Source organism: Xiphophorus couchianus, chromosome 3 (genome assembly GCF_001444195.1).
Source record: "Xiphophorus couchianus chromosome 3, X_couchianus-1.0, whole genome shotgun sequence".
NCBI lineage: Eukaryota > Metazoa > Chordata > Actinopteri > Cyprinodontiformes > Poeciliidae > Xiphophorus > Xiphophorus couchianus.
In genome coordinates, this window is record NC_040230.1 from 14738348 (window position 1) to 14758269 (window position 19922).

General features: G+C 37.1%; 2 protein-coding genes across 2 annotated transcripts; one reads left to right on the forward strand and one right to left on the reverse strand.

Moving 5' to 3' along the window:
- Positions 1–1088: 1088 nt before the first annotated feature.
- rab13 (RAB13, member RAS oncogene family) lies at positions 1089–7761 on the reverse strand. The gene is made up of 8 exons (XM_028013272.1): positions 7262–7761; positions 5719–5779; positions 5478–5538; positions 5287–5364; positions 3661–3750; positions 3277–3342; positions 3089–3139; positions 1089–2986 (listed from the first exon to the last, which is right to left on the reverse strand). The coding sequence occupies exons 1-8, from the start codon at positions 7383–7385 to the stop codon at positions 2915–2917; spliced, it is 603 nt and encodes a 200-aa protein (XP_027869073.1). The 5' UTR covers positions 7386–7761; the 3' UTR covers positions 1089–2914.
- Positions 7762–8802: 1041 nt separating this feature from the next.
- Positions 8803–12036, forward strand: rps27.2 (ribosomal protein S27, isoform 2). Its single transcript, XM_028013501.1, has 4 exons — positions 8803–8885; positions 9538–9646; positions 9957–10067; positions 11183–12036. Exons 1-4 carry the CDS (start codon positions 8880–8882, stop codon positions 11209–11211), a joined length of 255 nt encoding a protein of 84 aa, XP_027869302.1. The 5' UTR covers positions 8803–8879; the 3' UTR covers positions 11212–12036.
- Positions 12037–19922: the final 7886 nt, after the last annotated feature.

Below are 19922 nucleotides of genomic sequence, written 5' to 3' on the forward strand. Positions count from 1 at the left end.
CAGCTTTATCTGTTACAATCACAATTGTCCATTCTGATGAAATTTTATGTGATGGACCAACACAACACCACACAGGCATCACTGTGAAATGAAAAAGGATGCATTGTTCACAACATTTTTTACAATCGAAATTCATCAATATCATTAGACTGGACAGAGACCCTTTTTTCCAACATAAATTCCGAGTTTCGCCACATAATTTCAAGTGAATTTAGGTCTGGATTTGATTCCAGCTCTGCCTGAGTATTTAGGATCGTTCTCCTGCTGGTACAGTTTTTTGCAGTCTCCTTCTGGGTTGATCTGTAACAGCAAAGCCTGTTGGTAATATCAGGCTGTGGGAATATTTGCCTGCTGGAGAAAATGCATTGGCATTTAGTCCCTATAGAAGGTAAGATGACAGCAACTAGATATCAAGATTATTAGCAACCCCTGAAGAAATCTCCAGGGCGTGCTAGACCCCAGACTACGGGGTCAACACAATGACCTGAAGTATAGCCAAGATAACAAAGGAGGGCCTTCAAAAGCACTGTCAGCATGCTTGAATGGCTCAAATAGAGTATTGACTGAGACCCAATAGAACATCCCTGTAAAGACCAAAAAAAAAAATGATGCTCTCACAGGTTCTCATCCAGTCTGATTGAGAGTGAGTGAATCTGTGGAGAACAATAGAAAATACCCCAAAACATGTGTAAAGGTTGTAGAGACATTTAGAGGAAGACTTCATCTAATTCCTCTTAGAGGTATTTCCACAAAGTATTAAGAATGTGCAAATACTTAAAGATCTTAGTTAAATGTTTGTTTTTTAAAAATATATTTATAAAACATTTCTGATACATTATCACTTTCTGTTATGGTGTATTTTGTTTAACTTAATTTGTTTAGGATAATAAAATGTAGAAAAAGTGAATGGTTGTAAACAATTTCGGATGGTGCAGTAAAAAAAAAAATTCTGTTGGTTTTGAAAGCAGCTTAAACCTTGACCTTTCGGTCCCACTTAAGATCAAACAATACACTATATTTAACACAATCTGTACAAAAAAGTAATCACGATTCATGAAGAAGCAATTAAAAACAATCACAACCATGAGCACTTTTATAGTATTTGATTTTTATTAATAAAGAATCGTGTCTGTAAAGTCCTTACAGTTTCAGATCCAAAACAATAAAAGTGTAACAAATATGACAAAAAAAAATAAAATAATGAAAAAATTCTGGTTTTCAAGAGCTCTGGTCTGTAAGCGGAAAACAAAGCTGCCATGATTAACACCTGCAGTGGGAGTGACTTTCAGCATTTGAAAAACTGCATGAGCAGGGAGACAGTCACGTCAGATGAAGCTAATGTATGGTAACATTTAGGCACTTCAGTTAAAAGGCGAGCCCATTTCAATCAATTCAGGCATGCATGCTCTGCTACTTCCACATCTCTCACATCCTGTCCTTTCACTTACTAACACCCATCCTTCCACCATCTCTTCCCTCAGCTTCTCAGATTGCACTTCTAGATCTCTGCTTGATGTCGTCTACATTCTTCACCCAGCTAGTAAATCAGGGATTGTTTGACAAACGGCTTTTGTTTGGATTCCATTTGTGGGATTTATTATTATGGAGAGAGATTTCAAAAATTCTCTAAGGGAGGAAAACAGGACGTCATCAGGAGCTTTAACATTTAATGACACACTCTCGTTGACTGTTAAATGGAGCAGATGACTTGTTCAGTCATCTACTTTTCAGGGAGTAAACAATGCCGACTTGGGAATCCTTAATATTTATTTTAAGATATTTATACAATGTGTTTGCATGGCAAATTTATAGAAAACAAAATGTTAGAATGTCAAGAAATTCCTAGTTATCTCTGGGACTTCAATAACAAATTTAAGGCATTTTTCCTCCTCAGGTTGGAATGATTGCATTTTAATACAAGAACAGGAGGCCTTGGTTTGAACTTACTGTACTTTAACAAGTTTCTGGTATGGTTCTGTCTGGATGTCCCGAGGCTGATGTAGGCCTTCTACAAACCAGTTTTAATTTGTATTTAGGAAAACAGTCATGTCCATCTGACCTAAAAAGCCATGTTTAGATAAAATGAAACCATTGTATGTACAGGGAAGTACATATATGTGTATATATATATATACTGTATAAATACAGTATATACAGTATATGTGTGTGCATGTGTGTGTGAATTCAAACTTATTCACATAATTCTTGTTTTTAAAAATCATGAAAGTTATTTGTTATTTCTCCGCCCCAAGACAAAAACCCCCCCAAACAAATTATTTAAATAAAGACAATGCTTTTATATATATATAAAAGCATATATATATGCTTTTATATATGCATGCAAACTCTGACCAGAAACTAAACCAATAACTAAAGACATTTCTATTCTACTGATCTGCTCCAACATTTAAAATACCTAAACATATTCGACTGGAATTTTGGCACTTGGACCTTAACATAAAATGGTAGAAAATAATTTTTAAAAGGTTTTTGATCTGAAATGTTCTGATTTTCAGGAAATATCAAACTCCTGAAAGCTGCTACAGCATGTGCTCAGATGAATAAATGATAATATTACAACAGTGCCAGTGCAGGAATTACAATGAGTGTGGCAATAAGCTATGAATAATTGGATTGGACACAGGAGGCATGGAACATGTTGGGTTCAGGCATTTGGACACTTTCAGCATGTTTTTGTGGCAACAATCACAAAAACAAAATGTCTCGGAATAATAAATTAATTTGGGCATGCTAAAATTCTTGTGGACTAAACAACGGTTTGGATAAACTCTCAGCACTAGGACGTATTGTACCAGTTTCGGCCAGCAGATGGAGACAGAAAGCCTTTGCATTTTTCCATGGTGCTCTTAAATGTCTGTGGCATATACAGTATAGTGGCATATATTTGTCACTTCTAGAGGATGGCACACTTTGAGGGCGGTTTCGCTGTACTGCTGGTGATTTTCACCTCTTTTCCCGCCGAACCCTGTTCACCAAACGCAAAAGGGGCTAAATGTCACAAACATGTTCTCTTACTTTTTCTTAGGAAATACATTTATAAACAACAACAAAAAAAGAATGGACATACCGGCTTCTTGGTGGATTTGTGCAGTATGTCTCGTGCCAAAGCTAGAAAAGACTGTATAGCAGACAGATTGGAGCACAGAAGCAGAGGAAATAAGATTTAACCTTTTGCAGCATATTAACAGCGTTTACATAAAACAAGCCCAAAAGTTCAGTGAGGTGTCCAGTCATGGTGGATTCATTATGGCTCACCTCTTCCACATTAATGCTGGACTTTGCACTGGTCTCAAAGAACCTGATACTGTGATCCTTTGCCAGCTGTCAACATTAGAGTAAAGAATATGACTCACAACCACATCCTGGTTCTTATCTAAAGCACCTTTAAAGCCGTTAGACAAGATAGGTCAACAGTTCTTTACATACAAAGTGCTTGACATGTTTAGTCCGGTGCAATTTTTCTTTGTACAAAATACTGAAAATGCATCATCTTTCTCCCACTTATGCATGTTACTTTGAGTCACATACAATCACAACAAAATACAAATGCTTTAAGAGTTGAAGTACCCATACAAAGCTACTGCCAAACATCAAAATTTATATAGTAGACATTAATTATAGTCACATCAGTTGCCTCACCTCCTCTCCCGTCTCCTTGGACACTTTCCGTTTCGGCTCAATGTCGCATTTATTTCCTATAAGCATCTGACTGACCCCAGCAGATGCATTCTGTGAAACAGGGGATGTAGTTATCTGATTAGACGTAGTCAGCTGAAAATAAACAATTAATCATAACAACATGGCAAAAAAAGCTAGAATGATGTGATTTAACATCAAATACCTGCTGCAGAGTAAACTCAGCGCATGCTCAGTTCTCCTGTTAAATGCCAGCTGTAAAATTATTCTTTTTATGAAATACAAATGTATCATTTTAATCCAAACAAACAACACTGTTGGTTGTTGTAACCAATAACTTTTATTGCAACTTCATAAATCAGCATGACTTGTTCCCTTACTGTTTGGACAATCTTTTGTTTGACTCCGGTATTAAATTTTGTGGTGAGGCTGGAGGAAAGAGTCTCTTCTGATAGTGCAGCTCTCACAGTGCATTGTTGCGTAAGTAAATGCCACTCAGACCTTTAAATCTTTCTGAGGTTTCTTTAGCAACGAAGCAAGACTTTTGATTTTAGTTTTCTTCAATTCCAATAGTAAGCAGCCCAGATTGTTTTTGCTCCATCTTCTCAGTTTAAGTCAACCCCCATCCCAGTTACAGTCACCTTTTCACTTGTTTTGAAAAAACTATTAACTTTCAAGTGAACTGTAAGGGGAAAAGTTGACTATTGTGACAAGATATAAAGCTTCAGTCAGAAACTGCAAACAAGTATCAGCTTTACCAAACAAATTAAAGAGATAGTTCAGTTTTTTTGGAAGATTGTTTCTGTTTTTGTGTTTTAAGCAGTAAACATTTTGTCTGGAATAACTCTCCTTCAATTTCACAGTGTGAAAAAAATTTAAAGAGAGAAATATATTTGCAAGGCATTGTAGCTTACATTGAAATCTTCTCACACATATACTGTATAGCACATAGTTCGTCTGGCTAGATATTGTTCAATATATGCTCTGTTTTTAGTGCACGCTTTAAATAAGATGGTCATTGTTACTGCCTATAGACCAACCATTTCTTCTATGTAAAGAGTGCTTAATGTAAATTTGGAGGCAGCAAAAGAGACTAAAAAGTTATTTTATAATAAAATACAATAACATTTTTGAAACTAGACTGTAACATGCAAAAGTTTGGTTTATTTTGGCCGCATTGTCATATCAAGTCAGACTATTTTTTAAGTATCATGTTTAGCTATAACACTCTATTTGCAACCTGCTGACATTTTCCCACTCTAAATTTTGTAATGAAAAATACAGGAATTATTACCCTAAACTTGACTAAAAAAATCTTCTTTGTAGTAACAGAGTTTTTCTGTGCAGAAGTTGAAATGTAATTTTCAATAGTTATTTTGTTGTAAATTTGTTTCCCTATTTTTTACTACAATTTGGCCATGAACTAGAATCTCAAACGCAATGAAAAAAGAAGCTATTAATGTGAGTGCATGATGCACCGTGCACTTTTCTCTATATTTTTAAAGGTTTTGAAAGTCTGTTTTCCTGTAATAATGAATTTGTTGGAATCAGAATAATTTCTGATAATAAAAAGTTATCAAGGAGCAACAGTTACAATATTTAGTCTCATGGAAATGGAAACAGCCTCACTTCCTTGATGCTCTTCATCCAGTTTTGGATGTTTTCAAAGGATTTCTCATCAGTGATGTCGTAAACCAAGATGATGCCCTGGCAGAAGAGTGACAATTTAAGTGTTCAATCACAACATACAAAATGAGCACAAAGTGAAGACATGCAGCGAGTTATCCAGCCCGCAGCTTCTACAGGTGTGCAGTCCTCACCATGGCTCCCCTGTAGTAGGCAGTAGTGATGGTCTTGAACCTCTCCTGTCCTGCTGTGTCCCTGCACCAATAAATCGAAGCATTTCAAGTCAGAAACATACAGTGATACATGTGCAGGTCTCATAAAAATATATTTTTTTAAAGCGTTGCATTCAAAGTGAATCGTACATCTTAAAAAAGTATGTCGTTATTGACTTCAACACATCACAAAACAAAGAAACACCTCTGTGACACCTCTTACCAGACTTGTAGTTTCACTTTCTTTCCATCCACTTCAATTGTCTTTACTTTAAAGTCAATGCCTGGGAGATAAAGAAAAAGAGGACAGGAAGAGGCAAAATGAGCAAAATACCCCTGATAGGAAGTCAAACATACACACACTGCACACAATATTGATAAGGTGGAAACTGGCATGAATTGTTTTTTTCCTTTGAGGATGGACAAGCTGACAGACAGCAGGGAGGGGGCTGTCCAGCACTAAACTCTGCATGCCAGAAAGCCAGCAGCTCTTTTGGGAATGCAGAGATGGTAAGAGAGATAGGAATGAGGCTGGGTGGACCCTTCAGAGAGAGCAATGAGATCAGTAAAGGGAGAGATAGGGGGGAGAGGGGGGAGAGACTGCTCATTAAGTAAGAACATGAAAAAAAAATTAGTTAAACAGAATAAACACTAGAATTAATTTTAGTTTCTACTTAAAAGCAATCTTTAACTAACTAGTTCCATTAAAGTACTTCATAAGTTTCATTAAAGCGGCCGGAAAGTTCTTTGTCTTTTTAAATTAAAGTTAAATGAAAATGTCTGGTATGTTCCATGAAGGTTACATGAGAGTTGAGTTGCGTTACCTAGACGTTTAATGAAAGTACCTAGTGAGTGCCTTTAAATTTCCATGTAAAAAAAACATGGCAAGTCCTTTTAAACTTTTGGTTTGTTCTATGACAAGTCTGTGAAGTACCTGGTAAAATCCATGAAGGAAGCTTGTAGGTTTTATGAAAATATTTGTTAAGTTCCTTGTCAGTACTTGGTAAGTTCTATGGAAATTCAACAAAGGTCCTGCTAAGGAAGGTTCCATGAATGTGATTGATAAGTTGTCAATGCTTAACATTGACAACTTAACACTATATAATGCTTAACTATATAGTGCTTAACACTATATAATGATTCAATGCAAGTACCTGATGAGTTCATTAAAAGTCCTATTAAGGTTTCAGGAAAGTTCAATGAAACCAACTGGTAAGTTCTATGAAAGTTCAATGACAGTTCCTAGCAAGTTTCATGGATGTTACTTATTACATGGTAAGCTACTTGTGTACCAGATTCCAGAAAAAGTACCACATGAAGGTACCGAGTAAGTACTACTTAATACTGCTTCAGGAAAGTTCAATTAAAGTGCCAAGTAAACCCATAGAACTTGCAGAGTTGAAAGAAGTCGTATGAATGCAGCTGGTACATTTCAAGGTTCCAAGAAGGTTCCATGAAACCTCAGCAAGTTCTGGAAAGTAACACCTACAGGTCCTGAAAAGTGAGCTTTAAGCTCAGATATGGGATGCAACATGGAGTGGTATATAAAAAAAAGAAAAAAGCACAGAGGAAAAGAAGAGGAAAATATGAGAAAGAAAGTGGAGACTAGTTGAGACATGAAAGTAGTTTGAGAAACCCGTTTGCACAGCGTTCGGAATCAAACAACGGATTATGAAATGTCAGCAAACATTTATTCGGCTCATAACTCAAGTTTCAGAGCGCTGGCGCAGACAGGCTGCAGTTAACTAAACATTATTCTCACGTACCGATGGTGGAGATGTATGTGGAGTTGAAATTGTCCTCAGCAAAACGGATGATGAGGCATGTTTTGCCCACTCCGCTGTCCCCGATCAGCAGCAGCTTAAAGAGGAAATCGTATTTTTTCGCCATGGCTGGAGCCCAGATAGAAGGAAGAGGAGGAGGGGGAGATTTATGCAGTCTCTTAAAAAAAAAAAAAGAAAGTTTGCCAATCTTCTTTTCTCGTTTTCCCCCTCCCAGCCTGTTCACCGGTAAATTCCGATCCCCCTCAGTGCCTCAGTGCTTAGTTTGGACTGGGCGACAACAAACTCCATCCAAAGTTTACAATGCAAGTTTAAGCTCAAACCTTCATCGCCTGAGCTGTTGAAACTATTCTTCTGCACTAAAAGTATCCAAATCCTACCGTTTACAAACACATTGGAAACGCTACGTGGTTTTCAGGCTGTAGGGGAGAAAAAAAAAAAAAAACTCGGCCCAAATTCCACTTTGGCTGGGAGAATTACGTAGAGTGGGAGTGATTTATGGGAGTGACCAACTTTTACTGACCGGACGTTAGATGGCGCCACTTGAATAGAACTTCTGTTTATTCCTGGAATAACAAGGCAGAGAGAAACGTTACAAGTTTCACACTTCAAGGTTTTCCAGTCAAAGATAAACCACTAGAAACATTAAATTGTTTCCCAAAAATAATTTTTAACATTGCGTGCAATGGTGATAAAATATGTCCAGTTGTCCACTGACAAAATTTATACGGTATTTTTCATGCGAGTTTACTGCTCAGTTCTAACAGCAAAACTTCAATGTAGAACTTACTAATAATTTAGGCTATTTCTTAGACAGCAGTAGGTTTACGTCTTGAGATAAAGACATTTTAGTTCTGCCTGCATGGAAAATTTCAAGAAAGACTTTTCCCAGATAGAATCATTGAGAATGAAAGACAACAAAAATAAATGAACTAATACAAAACGGAAATGTAAAAAAATTAAAAGGCTTGTGGGCAGAAACATCATATCCAAGTACTTAATCCTACTTTCCTGAAGACAAGAAGATCCTTATTCTGCAGAAACATATTTTTCCAGGACTCATAAAACTTGTTTTATACAGTCTTTATATTCATTGGAATGCGCCACTTCCTATTGTGTCCATATGGTCATACAATAATCCACATGTGACAGAATCATGGTTTATACACATCTGAAGTCCAGAATAACATAGCGTCCCCTGCAGGTAACAAAAATCGAGTCACTTTCTGCTAAAACCTTATTTTTATTTTACACGTGAATTATATTTATTTTACTAAATGAAATAAATCAAGAATGATGAAGAATAATTATTTTTCTTGCCTCCTTAATACTATAGATTGCTTGTTTTTTAATTGCAAGATTTTTTTCTGTCGCTTTTTTTCGGTGAAATCTTACTAGATAGTAAAAAAAAACTTTCGTAACATAGGTTATTATTAACATTAATGTTGCCAATTTTCTATACCTATTTGAATTTAAAAAATGTTACGTTGACTGTAACCATGTTTTCTTTTTTCTCCCGTCAGCCAGCAGTTTCCGGTACGTGACCAACGTGAGTTTTTCTCTTTTCCTTTCTGCAGCGAGTCTTTGCTGGAAACCCGCAGACATGCCCGTAAGTAAAAAAATACCGTTTGTAAAGTTATTATCATGATATAAAGAGAAGGCTTACCTTGCAAGAAGACGGTACTGGGGTTGACATTTGTGTTTTTTGTGTGATTTGGTTAGTTGTTTCGTGTTGCTTTAATGTAAATGTGGAAATGTGAAGCTAGGCAATATGGCGAGAACACGTGTCGGAGGGAGAAACAACACGATCGGTTAAAACACGTCTAAAACCCTTCTCCGATGCCTTTTAAATCAGATTTAGGTAGAAAAGAGTTAAACTGGTTCTGTGGTTTAATACTAAAGCCCAACCATGGTCTGTCTGTTTAAATATAGATTTTTCAAAACGCATGTTCTCACATTTTAGAAATAAAATCTGAGACAGCTGTAGGTTTTGGGGGTTTTTTCCCTCCCAGAAATGTAAATTTATTTACTGCTGCAACCTTTATTTATTTCTGACCATTTCTGCTTTACTTCCCTCATGGTTCCTTAAAGTGAAACCTGTATTCAGGTCACACTCTTTGCCTTTGTGTAATCATGTCATAAAAGCTATTTCCTGTACTTGTCAACTTGTTCTCAAATCATGTAAGAAATAACATGATTGCTGTTGCTTTTTAAGTCATTTTTATGTGACTTTCTAACAAGTTTTCCTGTCTTTTTTCCAGCTCGCAAAAGATTTGTTGCACCCCAGTTCTGAGGAGGAAAAGAGGAGGCACAAGAAAAAACGGCTTGTGCAGAGTCCTAACTCCTACTTCATGGATGTCAAATGTCCAGGTGTGCGTTAATCTACGAGTTACAGTCAATAATCTGTAATCTAAAAGAAATGTATTAAATAATACGAGTACATTTTGCCTTTATGTGTTGCCCTTTCTCTAAACCTGTAGTGATCGGGGTGTCAAAAAAGGCAGAAAGTGACTTTTGCAGTTGTTTACGAACGAGATTTCACTTGACTCGCTTACACAAACAGCTGCATGGACACCAGTAGTCAGCCATTATGTTCGTCACATAGCAGCAGCTCCTTCTTTCGTTTAGCTTAACACCTCCATGATGTGTTTCTTAGTGGGTTTTTTTGTGTATTTTGCAGGTTGCTACAAGATCACCACAGTATTCAGCCACGCTCAGACAGTAGTGCTGTGTGTCGGCTGCTCCACAGTTCTTTGCCAGCCGACGGGAGGAAAAGCTCGCCTGACAGAAGGTAGAGAGACCACCAAAAGCTCTGTTTCTGGAAAATCCTCTTCATGTTACAGTCAACTATTTGAGAATCACAGAAACAACCATTTTAAGTGTAGCAAGGTGTTTATTTTTCAGTTTTGCTTGATCGAATCACCTGCACTTGTTTATTTAACTCGTCACAGGTTGTTTCTGAAATTCTGGAGTGCTGTGTGTTCACAAAAAAGCAGATTTTGTTCTCGCATGTGCTTCACAGTGTTTTTCAAAGTTTACTCTGTGATGAGTCATGTAGATCATAAATTTGACACTGTGGTTACGATATGTATTATAATGGCAATGAAAGTATTGTTTGGGGTATTTTTTTTAAGCCATGACGTTTCCAATAAGGAAGTTGTCTTAAGTTACACCCACAGGCGTCACTCCATTAACTTTAAATGCTGTGATTTAACACCATGACCTCATCTCCCAGGTTGCTTAAAATCAACCTTTATTAGAAAAATTAAGATGATCCTCCTCCATTTTTCAGGTTGTGCTGTGGTTAACTTTTCCACCTTTGCCTTTGTGTTGCCCTTTCATGATGTTCTCCGTGAACAGGGTGTCTATCGAGGCAAACAGTAACTGTTGGTGCTTGGTGTGAGGAATTCATCACTATTGATCCATTTCTGCACAATCAACTACAAGCACAAACAAATTCTGTTTTCATTCTGCTGTAGCTTTAAGCTCTCTACTGGTTAGTTTAATTTGTGGGGGGGAAAAAGAGTGGATTAACTGCTGCGTGACTCTTGAGCCAGAAGAAGAAATTATGACTTTATTTAGTGAATGAGCCGAAGGTCGAGGTTTGTTTTATTGACGCTCTCTCCCTCTCTATCATGCGTTCTGCTGCCATGGTAACTAACAGCCTCTTTCTGATCTGCATGGGTGCAGCCTCAACCTTTGACACCAGAGTCATGCTTGTTTTGTAGTGGTTCAGTCTAAAAAAAAAGCAGATCATCACAGCTAGTACCTGTTATGACTCACTTTGACTGGGTTTTATATAAATATTTTTTTACATACTTCTTTTATCCTTATGTAACTATGGCTCTTTGTTTCAAACTGAAATGGATTATTTGACTAATTTCCTCCCCTTTCCATTTCATCCAGGATGCTCTTTCAGGAGAAAACAGCACTAGTGTTACCAAACCTGGCTGCAGAGGTGAGAAGGAGAACTTGATGGACGTCAAGTGACGCTGCCAAAGATGCAACGTGGGAAAAAGGAAAGGAGACAACAGGAATAAATCATGTGAAACAGTTTGTGTAAAAGAAGTAACGGGCCCGGCTGGAATCCCTCAAACACCTAATATCTTCTAATTGTTCTCTCTAAATAAACCTGGGATTCATAAGTTGAAATAATTTCACGTTTGTCATCCAGTTTGTTGCTTTTTATGCTTTGACGGGTGTTGAATCCCACTGTCAGCTTACCAACTCCTCGTGATGAGAGGTGCTGTTAATTTGGAGTTCTGGGTCTGAATTTGTCGCTTTAAGCCACACATTCATGGGAAATTGATCTTTAGTAATGCGACTTGGCTACCCAACAAAATGGATTCCTGCAGATCTTGTTCGAAAACTCTAAAGCTGTTTTTAAGAAATGGCGAGTTTGCAGATGACTCTACAGATGATCTTTGCTGCAGTTTTATGTAACAGCCTTGAGAAATACTGGCATTAATATCTCTGTGCTGTCGTCACTCTTGAGGGTTGATTATGGGGAAAGCCTTGCTTTGTGAAACGAAGCGCCCCGAGGTGATATGTTAAATAAAAATGAGGTGTGTAGCTGTAGGTTTGAGCGTTCAACTTCCTGTGGAAATTAAGGGAATTGAGTTCAGAAGGAATGTGAATATTTGAAGCACCTTTCTGTTAAGGTTTGGGGGGAATTATTCAATGATAACTTCATTGTTGCCCATGCTTATTTGTTTGTGTCGTGTGGACACAACCTGTTAATAAAATCATGGGAAAGGTGACTGGTGTTCTTTATTGAGTGAATAACTGGATTTATATCAAATACATTTGTCAACATCCACTCATCTTTTGCCTGATTGCCCATCTAATAATTTTCTGTCAAGTACATTTAATAGTCATAGAATATCTAGATAAGTACAAGTGCACCAGCCATTCAAAAAGTATATTTCAGCAATTCAATTAAAAAAGGAAACTACAATATTCAGATATATTATACTTAGTGACATTTCAAGCATGTCTTTCTGTGGATTTTAACTTGTGTAAAAGCCAAACTTTATAACAGTAGAAAATTGTATAAGATCAAAAATAAGGATTTATAAACAGATTTTACCTTCACAATCACTGAAAAACTGATGCTACTAAGGAAAGTTGGAAAAGCAATAGTATAAAAGAAAATGAAAACAAGAGTTTGGACATTATGATGTATTTACTGATTTTTGTGACATTTCAATCATCCTTTTAGGTAGATAATGGCTGTAGTGACCACAGTAGTTTTTAGTTTTGCATCATATTAAATTTAATATAAAAACAATATTGATGTCAATGTATATGTTTCTTCATTTGTTCAGTTGTTTTATGTCTTTTTCTGTCAGGGATATTGAGGTAAAGTTATGTGAATATTTAACATATAACCTCAGTGTATTTCAGGTCATAAATAACATTTCTTGCATTTTGATGACAGTGAAATGTTCTCTTGCTTCTCAAACAAAAGCATAAATGAATTCCTTGATGTTTGCAGTTCAGAGTGCTTAAGTGTTAACACAAAGATAAGAACATATTAAATATTTAAAACATTACAGCTGAGACTGTTAAGTATTGTATTGATTTTGGACTATTTGAAGTTAGTTTATTTTCCAGCTAATGTGTTTGAGTTATTGTTGAGGAACTTGATGAAATTGATTAATTTGATGAAACTGCCCATAGAGATGGTTTTGCTCCCTTTTCTCTCCTATAATAGAGGTCCTCAAGTTCCTGACATGATTTGGCTGCAAAAACATGTCCAGGAAACTCATTCCAGAGGATGAATGAACAGATTCAATTCTCCAAACATCAGATTTTATTAGAAGGAAATGAACTTTCTAGTCTCCATGATTACTACGAAGTGTTTGAGAGTCGTTTTCCTGCTCCCTTCTCTGTGGACGCCTGTGAGACGCTGTGAGGTCTGAGCACATCGTCATCACATTACAGGAGGCCTGATCTGGTCCTCGCTGACACCAGGCGGCCTGCAGGCATGGCAGGGTCTCCTGGACATCAGAGAGCAGCTGTGAAAGGAGAGGAAGCTGACCGCAGACAGAGTCTCAGATGGAGAGTGCAGCTGAAGCAGCTGGCTCAACCTTTCCTGAGAATAGACTCAACATCTGTACCCAGCTGCCGGCAGTGAAAGGCAGAGGGACAGAATAATAAGATCTTCTCAAAGCACAGATTAAAGAAGATGGTGATGCTGCTAAGTATATAAATCTGTCACCAGAGGGCGCTAAACTGTAACGATTGCATCTCGATTTCTTATGAAGCCCATAGAAGACAAATAAGCCAAATAAACATGGAATCGCTTTGTTTTTGTTCTCATTAAGTTTGAAATGCACGTGCTTTTTTATTGTTGAATAAAATATTTATTGATATTATAATTTACTCCTCAATGTAATTTGTGTTGGTTACATTGATCTATGCTGTATTCTGTTTTCTGGTCGTTCAGCAGAGCAAGCCATTGGTGATAATCTGAGGTCATGTGTGCCAGGCTCTGTGTGTGTTGGAAGCCGAGGAGAAAATGGGATGAAAGGATCAATAAAGAAGGGCAGAGAAATCTGAAAAAGCGAGGATTGAGTTGGGTTTTTTTTCAGTGCAGCATGCATTCTTCTCCCTGAATCAAATCTAGCAAAATGGAAAAGGTAAAAATCAAAATTTGTTATGAAAGAGAGCTATTGAGAGAGAAAAATCAAAAAGCAGAAATGACAAGGCCGAACAAAATGATGTGGAACATAGGTTCTTTGAGTGCAGCAAGAATTGATCAAGGTTAGATCCAAATAGCTCCCCTCCGACTGAGTCCAACTGGGCAAACTCCCACGCTGAGTGGGGGGTAAACCCTGTATAGAACCACAGTGAACAGTGATTTCATCTGAGTGCACAGTTTGAGCTTCCTCTCACCAAGGACAGAGTCATTATACATTATTAATAACTGTGGTAAATGCTGGTGGGTCTGCCTGACCCCCTGACAGGTCTCCATTATATCACAGAAGAGACACCTGCCAGCTTTGTCCAGAGGAGGAAGACGTCTCCTGTCACAAGTTATTTATTTGTTGAATTTATTTATTGCAATATTAGAACAAATTTCTTTTTCGAAATTTGAGACTGCCCCTGCCAATAACAATGATAATAAATAGTATTACAACTACTTGAGCTTCTGTACTTCAATAAAAGTTATTAATGAAATCTAATTGTTGTTTTAAAAGTAGCAAATTGTATATTATAAAAATAAGCATTAACATTATTTTACTTTGAGTAGTTCTCTAGAGGAAGAAAGGGCATCATTTGTGCAAGAATTGACACTGGTCATATTTTTTGATCAAAAATGTTTAGGGAATAATAATTGTGGTAGTGCGGATTTACAAAAATATTTAAAGTGTTTTTTCTAACCTATTTTTTCTATTCAAATTAAAGGCTGGAGTTTTCTACTTTTTAGTGTGATGGTGTAAATTTAATTGAAAGCTTTTTACACATCCTCACAATATATTTAGAGGTTGCTGTACAATGATTTAGATGCTTGAACAGCACATTTTTGTAGTAGTGAAAACACAATATCAATGTTTAAAATTCAAAATGGACGTGCCTGAACAAATGAGCAGCTTAAATTTAATATAGAGTGAAAACACTTTTATTTACCACTTGATCTTTTTTGTTTTGTTTAAGAAAAGATGGATAATCAATTTGACTGTCTATCAAATATATTCTTAATTTATTCTAATTCTTTGCTTACATTTTTTAAAAACAGCATGAGACTTACAAAATGTATTTTCTTCGATTATTATTAGCATCTACAGGGTGAAAAGATCCTTTTAACTGTAACTATAACAAAGCAAAACACTGTCACACAGTCTTCAACATGGAGATTGAAGACATCTAGACAGAAAATAGATGGACAAGTACAAGTAGAAAAAAGAGAAGACAAGTATGATGAAACATATGTGTAAGAATAAGACTGTGGAAGGTGAAACTAGTCACAGAGCTCTGGGAGGAGTATGTTCTGCTGAATATAATCTTAGAAAGTAGCTGTCCCTTTTGCACCAACATCACACAGTTGATAAATTAATAAACATAAGCTTAACAAGACACACACACACACGCCCACACACCCTTTTGCTGGACTGAGGGTCACTGTGATGGATGCTTCCCATGAACGGCAGTGAACATTAAAAGTCAGGTGACCCGGTGAACACAATCAGTCATGTCAGTTTGCCAGAGCCTGAAATTAATCATTCCTGTCTGTGGTCATTTCCTGCATGAATTATTCTGACTATGTGGCTTAAATAGCCTGGATGCTGTGAATGTCTCTGGGCATGAGGGGACATTTATGAGCAGATGTTTGAAGAGTCAAAAAGATCTGAAGTGGTCAAACTTTTACACCCCTGGTCACAGAGTAGCAGATATAGCGCTTCACACCATGTGAACCTTTTCTAATTTTTAGGCAAAACTTCAGTTCTTCTCAAAATAAGCTTGCAATGATCAACATAAAGGAATGACTGATAGTACGTTTTGAGGAAGATGATACATGGTGAGGCTGCATGCATAGACAAGCAAGGCATAGTCAATGGATAGATGGATGACAATAAATGGTTTCCAAAACTACATTTTTTATGTGCTAAGACTTTCGTTTTGACAGATTTAGGGCATTACTTTACTAATTTAAACTGTTTCATTGTAGCTCAGACAGCATGTCAGTCATTGTCCTGCTGGAAGCTGGACCTCCACCCCAGCTTCAAATGTTTTGCAACCCTTATTAGATTTTCTTTCAACATTACCCAGAGTTTAACTCCATCCAACATTCTATCAACTATCACCAGCATCTCAACAGCATGATGCAACCATCACAGTACTTCAAAATAGGGATGGCGTGTTCTAGGTACTGTTTATATACATCAAATACGTTATGTTCTGTAACACATTTTTTACATCTATGTCTAAAAGCTAGAATTTGGTCAGACCTGGTCAGAGAACCCTCTTCCATAAGTGTGCTGTGTCCCTACAGGACTAGTGAAGAACAACAAAAGGGACTTCTTCTGTTTCTTTCAGTTGATTTCTTCTTGTATTTACATCTACATTTGTGGAATACATGGCAATTAGTACTACCAATAAATTCTTCCACCTGAGATATGGATCTCCCTAACTCCCTCAGAGTTACCACTGGCCTCTTGGTTGCTGCCTCTTCTAAATACTGTCCTTGCTCAGTGGGTTCTGGTAGATGACCATGTCTTGATAGTTTTGCATCTGTGCCTTACTCATGAAATGTTCAAAGCTTTAGATATTATTTCTGACCCTGCTGTAAATACTCTACAACTTTCTTCCTGACCTGTCTGTTATGAGGCTGTTTGTCCAATAATGTTCTGTAATAAATCTCTGAGGCTTAGGGTAAGGGCAAGGGTAACCCTAACCCTAACCTAATCCCTGATCGTTATGTACCAGGGATTCTGTGGAGCCCAACACAGATGTTCTTGCCATTTGTCTATTGTTAAGGAAATGGGGTTGTTCTTTAATGCTAAAGAGGGCAGATAAGTTCTAGGTTGGGGAAGTTACACTTAGATAGTATCCTGAACCAAGAACCTCTTGCTGTTATGTGACACTGCAGAGGTCTGGAGAGCAGCTTGACCAGTCTCACGATAAGAGGAGGAGCACAATATAAAATTTTCCATTACACAGAAAACATTCCTATAATAAAAAGCAGTATGAATACCTATACAATAGGAGAATGAGTATAAAAAGGAGTGAAAAAGGAGTATGAATACCTGTGCAAAGCATTGTGGCAAACCAAATGAGAAGGAGAAAGCTGATCAGACTGACTTGAATAAAAACAATCTGTCCTTCTACTGACTCAGCGTGTTTGAGCATCTTGTTTGCTTTATTAATTGCAGGCGAGCTTGTCCTGGTGATTTGGTTCTGGCAAAGAGCAACTTCTGAGATAAAAAAAAGCCATATTTATCAGAAGTGTATGAAAATAGCTGTTTTGGACAGGAAGATAGTCATAAAAATATATAATCATCTTTATAAGAAGGTCACAGTGTTTCTCGGTTAACCAAGAGGACAGACATGACTTAATGATAGATCAGATCCAGACGGTTGAAATAGTGAGAGGTCAGGACAACCTCAGCCAAAACTGCATTACAGAATGTGGAGAAGAGATTGGGTGCTGCCATCCAGGACAAGTTTCCACCTGTTTTCACACTAAAAAAATAAATAAATCTGAATCAGATTTTACAATCTGTATAAATGCAGAAATAAGGACAACAAACACCCTGTTCATTGCAGCAGGCTTTATTGCACTGACACAAACTGTTTCCTCCATCTCCTCATTTGTTTTCTAATTCACTAAAGCATCACCCACTCTCTTGCTCCAATAAAATCCCATATTAGGTCAGGCAGGTCTGGGCTCTTCCCCTGAAGGCATACAGGTGGAAGGCAGGGGACACACACACAAAAAAATACACAACAGCAGGCAATTTACAGTCTCTGGTGCACCTGACCTACATTTCAGTGGAGAGCGAGGCAGCACCACAGGAGAAGCAACTCATTATGCATGTGAACACCACAAAAACACCTTATCAGCCCAGCAGTGTTGGTAACTGTCATATCCTTAAATGAGAGACGCTGCTTAACAAATAAAAGAAGCTTTTTAATCAATAGAAGATGCTCTAAATGCAAGTGTACATTTTCTCGTCTTGGAAATAGAACAATGGGGGTTTGCAAGGTAATTAAAAAAAGTGAGATGTTTACTATGCTTGTTTTTGCCGAATTCAACTGTCACTACGATGATATGCTAATTAGAAATAAATGTGTTAGGATGTAACTCAGCATCCTTTTTCAGTCAGCGTCCAAATCCCTTCGTAAAGAAGGTAAAAGGAGAAGAAAAACGGGCAGAGGGAGGAGAAGATGGAAGAGAAGAGTTCAAGTGAATACAAAATCGTAATTTAATCCTATTTGTGTGTGTGGGGGTGTGTGTGTGTGTGGTTGCCTGGTTGTGCATTCACCTGAGCATCTATGAATGGGTGCAAGAGCATGATAAGCAGAGGGAGCTATAGCTCTGGAACCAGTTAGATATGATTAAAAAAAAAAAAGAGCAGAGGACAAAAAAAAATACTTGGACCTACAGGTGTGGACAGGAGTTTGCATCAGAGTAGGAAGGAATAAGAAGTAAGCAAGGGAATAGTCTGCTGGACAGGCAGGGAGTTAACATGAAGTTAAACCTTTCTCTTTAACTGGCCAGAATATTTTACTACAACAGACCTAAACCTACTGCCTGAGGTGAACTTAAAGTGGCTACAGGTGCATCTCAATAAATTACAGTATTATCAACTAGTTACTTAAAATCAAACTTTCATTTGCAATGGTATGCTTATATAATATTTACATTTAATAGATAGATCTATTAGAAACTTACTACACATTGAATGGCTGTTCCAAATGTTTAATTCTATTATTCCAATGAATCTGGCTTGCACAGCTAATAAAAAAACAAAAACAAAACTACATTTATTTATCCTGAAAATAAGTAAATAACTTTGCATCTGTTAAAAAAGACTATGGACTTGGCAGTTCCCTACTCAACATCCTCCTGTGCCACAAGATTTATTCAAGATTTATTGAGAGAGATTTATAAAGCACGGATTGTGTCTGGATTCAGTGCACATCACAGATTTATTCAGGACATGAATGACAACCTTGCTAAGAGGGTATAATAATGTCAAAACAAGTGAGAAAAAATTAAAAGCAACCGAACTAACATCATCCAAACTAAAAAGCAACACCAGGACCGTGCAAAGCTGTGCAGGACAGATGCTTGAGTAAAAATTGACAGAAGATTGTAAAATCACAAAAAGGGAAATTTCATGTGAGGTATTTAATAACCACGCATTGACCAGCAACATCTCCTGACTTAAACCGCATAGATAATTTATAAACTACTGTTTACAGTATTGAGGTCATACATAGCACAGCACATTCCGGTATTGAAAATCTTCATGTAATTCATGTAATACATTTTCTGAGAACCTTGACATTTTTTTTTAGCTTTAAACCATTAGCAGCTAGGTTATTGTGTGTAACAAATGATTATAAAATATGAGCTTCTCTTTGTGAGCAATTAACCTTTCAATGATATTCAAATCTTTTAAGATGCACCTGTGCAATGCTTGAAAATCAAATTAAAAAATATAATTAATAACAGATGGAAATCACTTCTGCGACATGGTTAAGCCACTCTATGTATGTTGGCTGACTGGTTGATCCGTTTGTCTTGTTGTTAAAGATCTGCTATAAAAAAAAATCAGGAAGAAGGAAGTCTTTAGAGGAAAAGATAAAAATGTAAGAAAGTGGGGATACCAAAAGGAAGAGGAAAATAAACTTAATGCACAAATGAAACCATGTCCTGATTTCAAGCTTGATATCCAGAGGAGTTCCTGGTAGCCCATTTCTGTCATTTATGTCAGTGGAAGTCTCGTCAGGGGAGGAGGAGAACCTCGGGTCCCCAGAGGTATCATTAAGAATCTCGTCTCTCCCTTTATCTTGATTCAAGCTAAAAGAATGAAAAATAGGTTAATGTACAACCTCTACTTTTTCTAACGTAGCCCGTAGGGAGTGTGGGTGGTCTCTGTTGCTATGGAGACAATTATGTATGGTTTGCTTC